General features: G+C 34.7%; 3 protein-coding genes across 3 annotated transcripts; 1 reads left to right on the forward strand and 2 right to left on the reverse strand.

Annotated features, from left to right (window-relative positions):
- Nucleotides 1–49: 49 nt before the first annotated feature.
- Nucleotides 50–1396, reverse strand: LOC21396376 (the record flags this gene model as incomplete). Its single annotated transcript, XM_024168600.1, has 5 exons — nucleotides 50–214; nucleotides 344–395; nucleotides 701–782; nucleotides 886–1000; nucleotides 1097–1396. Coding segments are annotated over 5 exons (612 nt in total), but the record flags the coding sequence as incomplete, so codon positions are not given.
- Nucleotides 1397–3385: 1989 nt separating this feature from the next.
- On the forward strand, nucleotides 3386–5421 carry LOC21396377. Its single transcript, XM_024168599.1, has 4 exons — nucleotides 3386–4231; nucleotides 4599–4669; nucleotides 4785–4968; nucleotides 5088–5421. Exons 1-4 carry the CDS (start codon nucleotides 4130–4132, stop codon nucleotides 5220–5222), a joined length of 492 nt encoding a protein of 163 aa, XP_024024367.1. The 5' UTR covers nucleotides 3386–4129; the 3' UTR covers nucleotides 5223–5421.
- A 214-nt stretch (nucleotides 5422–5635) lies between these two features.
- LOC21396378 (pentatricopeptide repeat-containing protein At4g31850, chloroplastic) lies at nucleotides 5636–9706 on the reverse strand. Its single transcript, XM_010102714.2, has 2 exons — nucleotides 6045–9706; nucleotides 5636–5942 (listed from the first exon to the last, which is right to left on the reverse strand). Exon 1 carries the CDS (start codon nucleotides 9425–9427, stop codon nucleotides 6104–6106), a length of 3324 nt encoding a protein of 1107 aa, XP_010101016.2. The 5' UTR covers nucleotides 9428–9706; the 3' UTR covers nucleotides 5636–5942; nucleotides 6045–6103.
- Between the last annotated feature and the right edge of the window lie 958 nt (nucleotides 9707–10664).

The raw sequence follows: 10664 nt of genomic DNA on the forward strand, positions 1-10664 counted from the left end.
TGATTAGAAGTTAGAGCTAGAACTTAGAAGACACAGAAACAAAAGCGGACACTTGATTATTCGAATATTTCCTGTGGAAAGAGATGTCTAATTATCCTATGTAATTGAGCTTGTTGACAAATATATACAAGTTCAAGATAGGAAAAAAGTTTCAAAAACGATCCGCAAGCTGAGGAAATTGTTCCAGTAGCCAAGTCACTCCTCTGATGATCACCTAATAAAATGACAAAGGTAATTAGACAAGTGATGCCGAAGAATATATTAATAATTTAATTTGTATATTTTGTCACTTTTGAATTTAAAATTATGTCTATCCACTAAAATTACTTAAAGATGAACTTACCAAAGCAGTCTTCCCAGGCTTGATTGCAGGTTCAACGCTGTCTCTCGCATATCTGTTTTTCAAGAAGGAATGCAATCTTCCTCAAAATCATTGATTCACTTAATATATCAGACAATATGACATCTACTAATATGTTCATTCGCTCACGAATGCCAACAAAAATAGAGACGGAAACAAAAAACTCGTTGATCCCAAGGATTCCGAGTACCCAATTTGAAAGACTCATGTCTCTGTTTCAGTATTCATTTGCCACTCACCAGTTCTTATATTGAGTGAATATATAATACTACATATAAAATATTAGCCATTATAAATAAATACAAGGAAACCACGATAAACCATGTACTTGGGCGTTACATTATCTGTCGCTTGCCATTGACGACCTCCAATTGATAAAAGCTGCAGCCTTTGCTAAATGGAAAAGGCTTTCCCTTCCATTCTGCAACTCATTCCCGGAATCAGTCTACACCTATAGATACATGTGTGTGTTTGTGTGCGTATATATATATATATAAATATATTTGGAGGTTTCAACATTTTACCTAAATGCCAAGTAACCCCAACTGCTGAAGAATCCTCTGTCGATATCTTGTCAATAACAAACTGGAGGTCTTTGCTCACAACATCCGCGAAGTTCTCAAAGAACTCAAGTATTTCCTTAACATTTTTGCATTAATAATCGGAATTATTTCCAAATAACTAAAAAATAATAATAATAATAATAAAGATGATTGCAAATGATAAAGTAGATACCTTTCGACCAACGAAAGGGCGAGCAAAGACGAGGTCCTCGTAGACACAGTTTTGAGAAATGAGGTTCTCCACGGAGGGAAGATCACGGCCGTTGATTCCCGCGTAAAATTTCCTCACGACATCGGCGGCGGTATCGTTTGTGACCCGGGATGCGACCGTGGCCGTCTGATTTTGGGAGGAGGATAGACTAAGATGTGACCTCTGTGGGCTCCACCTGGAGAATGGTGTCTCTAAGCCAAAATTGTGGAGGTTTGAGAGGGAAGTGGTTCGAGTGGGAAGGGATTTAGTGAGGTAGAGGGAAAGAGGCCGAGTTCATCACCATTGTTAGCATGGTTAGTTTCTGGTTGATGAATGTTCGTACGGCTACCTAATTATGAAAAAAAAAACAGAGAGAAAAGAAAAGAACATCTATAAGGTGGAGTATATTATTTTGTTTTACGGGAACAATTATTTTAACGGTTGAATTAGTCTTTTTAACGGTTAATTTATATATATATATATATATGTATTAAAAATTTATAATACACAATATAAAATTATTTATATTATAAATTTAGCTTTTGAAAAATTAATTTAACGTATACTGTTGAAACAAAATAGTTTATTCCACTACTTTAAAAAAATAAAAACTTATTTTAATATTTTTTCTCTTCTTTCTTTCAAAAAGAAATTATTTTTTCTATAAAAAAATTTGAGAATATTTATGATGGAGCATGTTATTTCGTTCCACCGTTGGGACAAATGTTTTTAACCATTTAATTGGTTTTTTGACAGTAAGATCTTTGTTGATCTGTGTTAAAAATATACAATGTGACACATAAAACTGCTCTTACTGTATATCTAATAATTAAAAAATTAATCTAATAATAAAAGTACAATTGCCACTAATGAAATAAAATATCATACTCGACCGCAAAGACTCCTAAAAAATTATTTATTTTTTAAGGCTCTTTTTGTTTTGAAAAGGTTTTTAAGGTTAATTTTCACAATACTTATAAAAAATTAGTTTATATTAGCACTAATTTTGATTTTTTATATACCAATATCACGTAAGTTGATGTCGATTGTCGAATGTTCGAACGGCTAGTTAGTTAAAAAAATTGGAAGTTTATTTCAAAATTGGAAGTTGATTCTTTTTCTTTTTCTCAAAAATAAAATATTTCTTTTTAAGGCTAATTTTTACATCATTAATAAAAATTGTCTAAATTAAGACTAATTTTGTTTTTTGTTTCTTGGTATGCCAATATCACGTAAGTAATTATCAGTTTATCACAAATAGTAATAAAACAAACTATTACTAGTATAATTGTTAGTAATATTATAATTTTTTTAATTATTTGTTAGTAATATTATAATTATTAAATGAATATGTGATAATTACAAAAAAAAGTTAAAACAGTACTTTCGTAAAATAGTTTCTAATCTAGTGCTACAAAAAGTCTCACCCTTTTATATCGTTCAAAAATAAATCTTGTTTTATGATTCAAAAATTAAAGAATGTAATGAAGTAGAGATAAAATAGAATAAATACACAAAATGCACTTCATGGCTCTTGTGGATAGTAGAAATACACAAAGGCCCGTTCATTTTACCGATTCGAGTTTAAAATTTGAGTTATGTTACAGTAAAAAATTCTCAGAAACAGTCACATCTAACTTTTTTACTACAGTAAAAAGCTCTCACATAAATTCACATCTTAACTCAAATTTAAAACTCAAATAAATAAATTAAACGGGCCTAAAATATCGTTCCGAGGGATATGAGTGCACATATATCACATGTTTTCCACACATTGCTGGGGTCTCTTTTTTTCTTCTTCTTACTCTCTCTCTCTCTCTCTCTCTCTCTCTCTCTTATCCACACAATAATCATCTTGTATTATTTGTTGTTATTTCAGCCAAGGAATTCAAACACGCTTCTAATGAATGGAGGAACATTCTCACTAAAAAAAAAAATTAAATAAATAAAAAAGAGAGAGAAACATGTGTACTTTTGTCTTTGTCTTTGTTTTTGGTTTTTGGTTTTTTTTTCTTTTTTTTGTTAGAAAAGCATGGAGGACATGTATACTTGTAACCTGTGATAATTCGATTATTATTATTATTATTATTATTTTTAAAAAGTGACGATTCAATTCCGAAGATGGGCTAGAACCTTTTTAAGAGGGCACTATTGTATTTCAACCCATTTTTGTCGTTTAGAGAAGAACCTCCATGTGTGAAGCAGTTCAAAGAAAGGGCCTTTTTCAGCCTAAAACTGACTATGGCCAAACAGCAGCCATGTAATCTACTATCTCCTGCCCAAAGCCAAACTCTCTTCCAGATATACACAAATACAAACACACACCCATTTGCCATTACTCCCCCATTTCTCTCTCTACAACTCCCTTTCTCTCTCTCTCTAAAATGGCCCAGCTGGACCAAATTTTTTACATAGAAGAGAGGAGAAAAACAAAAGGAAAAGATGGCAAGTAATAGATATGTCTTCCAACCACAGCTCTCTCTTCTTCCCAAACAACAAAATTCATTATTATTCCACTTCCCAAATTTGCCCTTCTGTGAATCCTACCCTCATTGCTTCCCATTCAATTCAATTCCTTTTTATCTCCGACCCAGCTCATGGGCCTTTTCGGGTTTCATCACCAGACCCACACACCCCAGAGGAATACACATTTCATTTACATACAGTACAGTACAAACCCCATCTTTCTTTTCTCTCTTTCATCCTCTTAATTGCCTTTTTATCTCTATCATTTTTTCCTCTTTCCGGCTCCATAAAATCTCCAACCTTATCTTCTTATTTAAATTTAAATATGAAGAAAGAGGGTCTAATTCGGTTTTTATAGATATTCTTCTAAGTAAAAGATTAATTCTTTGAAAAAGAAAAAGAAAAAGAATATTGCGTTTGGTTTCTTGTTTCCCAAGGACCGACTTTTGGAGGTGATGAGAAGGATTTCACAGGATTTTTATCCATATTGTTATGTATTTGTTTAATTAAATTAGTTCTTTGTTCGGAGACATAATTCTGAAGACAAAGATGAAAAGGGTATCGTTTAATTCTCTCCAATCTTCCCCTGAGGAAGCTAGAATTAGGCAAAGGCATCAAAGACTTTTGCAAGATTACCTGGAATTGCAAAAGGTAAGGGCTTTTATTTTTTTAATGTTTAATTTTCTGGATTTTTATGTTGGGGTTTGTTTCATGTATTATGTGAATTTTCTGCCACCACTTTTAATTGTGTAATTTTAAGGGGGGGAAAAAAATCCAAGGACGATTGTAACATTCTTCTGATTATGATTGTGTTTTTACTCTGAAGTCAGTTTTGTTAGATAATTGGACAATTACTCGTACAAGACTGAAGTCAAGTTCAGATTTTTATCATATGCTTAAATTATTCTCAATTAGAACCCTTCACTGAAGCGACGGATTTTTTTTTTGGTTTTATTCTTTTTCTTTTTCTTATTGTTTTTGGGACATTTAAGAATTGTTTCTTATTGAGTTAATTCAGGAATTTGTTTCGAAAAAGAAGAAATTACAGACTGCTAAGGATAAAAGAGAAACCCTTTTGGCCGAAGTCCGGTATGAGTTTTGTTTTCTTGATTTATTGAGGACTATTGATATTGCTTGTGGCAGTTGTATTGTGAGAAAAGAGGAGTTATTCCTTAATAGCTTGTGTTTCTGTATTGAACTTCAGGTTTTTGAGGCGGAGGCACGGGTATCTACAAAAAATGCAATATTTCAAAACTGAAACAGAAAATTTTCAATATCAAAATTCCAATGTTCAGCCTGAGATATCTGCCGAGGAGAGGAATTATAGTAATTTAAATGAAGCTGTTAAAAGTAGCCACACCAGAGTTTCCGAGATAAAATCGATCTTGGTAACGACTATGAATTAGAATGACTTTTCAAAAGTTTGTTTTGTATGAGTTTCATGTATGCTGAATGGTTGTGACTTGTGATTCTCGTTCATATAGTGATTCCCGTTCATATATTGCAGGGTAGCATGGAGGAAAAGGAAACCAATAAAGAAGCCATAAGATTACAGAAGAAGCCTAAGAATTGCTTGATCAATGGCAAAAGAGTTGGAAAGAAGAAGATTTCGGTACAAGATCAGGTTGTTTTGGAGGTCTAAATAAGTTACTTGTGGTTGCAGTGTGACCAATTAAAAAAAAAAAGAAAAAGAAAAATCCTAATTGCCTTCTTTAGTTTTCATATAGGCTGATATATTGTTATTTTTCTTCAATTGCAAAGTGTAGAGAAAATTGCAGTACACATGACATTGTAAGGTCTTTCAATTTAAAATAAATAAATGAAATACCTCCCCAATATTTTCCTGCTTTATTTCATGCCAAGACTTGAATGTGCCTGAAATTTGTTTTCCTTTTTCATTTTTGGTTAGTGAGAATGTTTTGTGAGTCACAATACTGTCACTGTCTATTTATAGAGATACAGGAAGGCAACAACACCAACTATGAAATCTGAATATATTTGAAGAATTATTGCAACTTGTATTATTCATTGAATTAGTATGATAATATACGGGAAACAACAACGATAGAGATAAGATTAGTTTAGTATTCACAGTATGATCCAGGGAACATAATAACAAGGTATACAAGACCAGAATATACATACACTACAGTTCCCATGGACAACAATTTGGAAACACTTCGAATACACCTTAATTAATACTTACAAAAAAGCAAATTTGGGAGAATTGGTAACACTATATGCGACTCCCCAACAAACCTTCCGAACAACCTTGTACACATCCGGGGCACAAATGAACAAAATCATCAGTGCAATACTGAATCTTGTACAACATGAAAGTACCGAAAACTGTCAACTGGGCCTGAAAAAGGTGAAGTTCAGAGAACGGTCAACATTACAGTTTTTCATAGAAGAGAATCTACTACAACAATACCAATATGAGGTGAAAGAAGAGGAATTATACCTTAAAGCACAGTTAAAGAACAAGTATGTATGTTGCTTCATGAGAAATTCCAATATGAGTCAAGTTTCATTAGGAAGCTGGGCAAATGTACTGACGTTGGGGCTGCAGCCACCAATCATCATCTTCTTGTAGACTGCATAGGCATGGTCCGGATTCCCTGACGCGCTGTACGCTCGAATCAGCGCGTTGTAGGTGAAAACATCAGGCTCAAGTCCCCTCAGCTGTAGTTCTTCATACATACTACCTGCTTGCTCCACCATTCCAGCGATCCCGAGATTGAGTATCAATGAGTTGTACGTGTAAAGATCTGGAGTAATTCTTCTGCTCCGCATTTCGTCGTAAAGAGATAAAGCTTCTTCTACCCTCCTTGATCTTCCTAGCGCATTAATCATCAAGTTATAAGAAACTGAATCAGGGTTAAGACCACTCAGCTTTAGTTCTTCAAAGTAGTGCAGAGCATCGTCAATCCTCCCAGCTAGGCAAAGGCAGTCCACGAGAATTGTGTAAGACTTCAAGTCTGGCCTTATTCCTTCTTTAACCATTCTTTTGAACAACATACAAGCAGTTTCCACATCTCCTGCTTTGCCAAATCCATTTATAAGAATATTGAAGATTGCACAGTTAGGCTTGCACCCATAGTCCCCCATCTCCTCGAAGAACCGCATCGCCTCTTCTTGTCTTCTTGATTTCAAAAGTCCATCAATGAGAGGGCCATATGTACAAGGAGAGGGAGAGAAATCACCACTCACAAGATCATAGTAGAAGTCAATAGCCTTATCTACGTTATCAGATTTCACAAGACTTGAAATGACTATATTGTAAGTTATCGTGTTGGGCTTGCATCCTCTACTAATCATCTCTTCATATAATCCAAAGAGTTCGGTGATTTCCCCAAACTTACAATGAGCAGCAAGTAACAAATTGTATGTGAAATCATCAGGGGCACAACCAACTCTCTTCATTTCATTGAAAAGATCCCAAGCCTTTTCATTGGCATGAACTCTAAGAAGCCCTTCAATTAAGCAGTTGTAAGTTTCCAGTGTAGGCTTTATTCCAAAGGTCCTGGTAAATTTTGCAAACAAATGATTTGCATCAACAGTTTTCTTTCCCTTACACAACGCCCTTATTAGAGGTAGCAATATTGAGTCATCCAGGCAAATTTTATCGGATACCAGTTTTTCAGCAAATGAAATTGCTCTATCTGCCTCGGCTTTAACCAGAATTCCTCCCATCAAATCTTCCCAAAAGGGTCCATTTATGTGAACCCCAGCCTGATACGCAAAGCTCTTTACAATCCTGAATGCGTCCTCAATCCGCCCATCCTTCACTACACCTGGAATGAGAGTGAACAAGGTTACGCGATCAGGAAATAGAGATTTCTTCATCTGGTGGAAAAACCAGAATGCATAGTTAACTCTGTTTTCCCTGATTAAGCCATAGATGATAGTGTTGTAGGTGAAAACATCAGGACTGCAATTCATTGTTGACATTTTACAAAGCAATTCCAGGGCCAACCCAACCTCGTCATTCTTGCAGAGGCAATCTAGGATTGTATTGAAGGTTACCGTGTTTGGAGGACAACCGTAATCTTCCATACTCTCAAATACTTCAATCGCTTTTCGGACTTGACCCTCTTTCCTTAAGCTAGCTAGCAATGTGTTGAAGGTTACAACTGTTGGTGTGAGCTTCATGCCCTTCATTCCATAAAACATTTGCCATGCTTCATCTACTCGTTCAGCCTTGTAAAGCATGTCAATCAAAGTATTCACTATTATCGCATCAGGTTCACACCCTTGTTTCACCATCTCAGAGAGTAACTTGATCGCTTCATCTACTCGCCCAACCTTACTATAGCATCGCATCATCAAGTTATAAGTTACCGAATCAGGAGCAAGCCCATTACTTTTGATCCCATCAAAAATTTCTTTTGCTTCCTGAAGTCTGCCCATTTCAGTAAGAGAATATAAAGAAGCATTGCAAGCTACAATGTTAGGAACAATGCCTCTTCTTTTCATCTTCTCAAAGGTCTCAATAGCCTTAGAAGAATCACCCGACTTTCCATAGTAGTCAATGAAAAGGATATATGTATAAGCAGTAGGCATGACACCCAAAGCTTCCATATTACGGAAAAGTTTTAGGGCCTCATCCAATCTACTTGCCCTTAGCAGTCCACAAATCAACGTGTTGTAGGAATGAAGATTCGGCGAAACCCCTTTCTCCTTCATGATATTCAAAGTATCAAATGCTTTCTCAAAATTCCCTGCTTTACACAAAGCATCAATAAGAATGGTGAAGGTAACCACATCAGGAGCATAACCATCAGCTTCCATCTCAGCCCAAATTTCTTTCACACCCTCCAAGTCTCCACAATCACTTAACTTGTCCAACAAAGTAATGTAAGTTACTTGATCGGGTTTGTGGCTACTAGCTTTCATCTTTACAAACAATGCCCTCGCATTATCAAGTTTGCCAGCATTACAAAGAGCATCAATGAGCACCGTATAGGTAATAACATCTGGCCCACATCCCTCATCATCCATTCTCTTCAATATACCATAAGCCTCATCGATTTTCCCAGCCCTCCCAAGCACTCTAATGCATATAGTAAACGTATAGATATTCGGCCTCAACCCCAAGTCTTCCATCTCCTGCAACAACCCCATTACAGTCTCAGTATCCCTTCTCTTTCCAAAAGCCACCATAAGTGCGGAGTAAGTCTTAAGGCTAGGCTTGAATCCTTCTGAGACCATTCTCTTATAAACCACCAAAGCCTCTCTAAAAGACCCTGTCTGAAGAATCAAGTATATCAATCCATTATAAGAGTACGCATTCAGCACGAACCCGGCCCTACTCATCTTTTCAAGCGCAATCGGCGCTTGTCTAATCCCAACCCTGATGTAAAGACCTTTGAAAATGGTAAGATAAGTGTTCAAATTCCTGTTAATGAGTTGCTTTTGCATGAAATCAAACACAACAGCCATATCCTCCACCCTCCCATTAGTCCTCAAGAGCTCGAGCATGTAATTGCACGTGTCGGTTGTGTGAACAACCTTCGGCAAGCGAGCAACCGACATGAAATACGAAAAAGCACAATTCGGGTCCAGAATGGACTTAAGAACTCTGGCAACTTCCTCAGCAGACCTCACTAAAACTGTTCTCTCTCCTTCATCCGGGATTTTCATCACAAACCCAGATAAACCGACTCGTTTTCTCCTCAATTTCTTCTGTTTCACCAAGTACCCACATGCCCAAACCTTTACATTTCCGAAGATTCTTCCTTTACTATTACTAAAATTCAAAGCAGAAACTCTAGACTCCGTAAAAGCACAAGTGTAACTAACACTACTACAGTACATACTTGAAGAGCAGACTATTAACACCATTTACAATGAACTTTACTTTTTACGTACCCAAAATTCAGCATAAAAGAGACACTTTGAGACGTCAATGAAAAATCTCCATGCGCGTCTTTGGTGTTCGTAAAGATGCTCGTGTGAGAGCAAAATACTGTAAAATAGAGCAAAAGGTAAAGAACATACCGGAGAGGGATAGAGAGAGACGAAAACAGAAGACTAGAGAGGGATTTGGCTATGGCCACCACTTGCAGTGAGATATTTGAATTACGGGAGACAGGAGATTGGATGGGCGCTTTTGGATATTTTTCTCTGTGTCTGGTTCCGTTTGGATATCGTCTTTTTCTTTTTTTCTTCTCTCTTTTTTTCCACCAAATAACTTTTTACAATAAACTTAGTTTATAAATTTAAAATTATGATTTAAAATTAATTTTAATTAATTTATATTATTTTTTAAAAAATATTATAATAAATTATAAATTATGACACAAATTATTATTCTAAATGCACCTTAAATAATTACAAATTCATATTTCGATGATTGAAAAAAAAGTTTTTACCTAATTGGCTATTTATTAATTCCTATATCCACACATTGACTAGATTCAAATCACTTATCTAATTTTTTATGTATTAATTGGTGTTTAATCATAACCATTCACATTATAACTATCATTTAATAGATTTAAATATCAAATTATTAAAAAATTAGTTAAAAAATATTTTAAAATTTAAATAACGTGATATAATTTAATTGGTTACAATTAAGACACCACAATTAAACCTGAGATTTGAAATCTCTTGACCGGGCCAAACCAAAGTTAAAATTTAAACAAAGGACGATATGTTGTTTCTACTTTTTTTTATTCAATGTCGTTACCACCAGACGACATAAAGTTTTATCATCCAACAAATTAACTTTTAAACTTAAATAAATAAATAAAACAGAAGAAATTAGTAGTAAAATGAGAGATAAAGATTTTTAGTTATTTTTTATTTTTTTGTTTTTATTTTCTTCTCTCTTGAGCAGAGAGAAAGAGACAAAGACATTAATGAGTTTTTTATACTAAAAATAATCTCTTGATAAAATTACCAAATGCATTTTCAAAAATAATATTGAAAACGTTTTCATTTTTATTTGTATATAAAAAATAAAACATTTTAGAACGAGTTCCAAACGCGCTTTTGAAACTGGTGGCTAAGACAATAGAGTTTGTAAAGAATCACCGATTGTCGTACGCCAAAAGAGCAAATTCCAGCATACAAA

The sequence above is a fragment of the Morus notabilis genome, unplaced genomic scaffold (assembly GCF_000414095.1).
Source record: "Morus notabilis unplaced genomic scaffold, ASM41409v2 Scaffold61, whole genome shotgun sequence".
Taxonomy (NCBI): domain Eukaryota; kingdom Viridiplantae; phylum Streptophyta; class Magnoliopsida; order Rosales; family Moraceae; genus Morus; species Morus notabilis.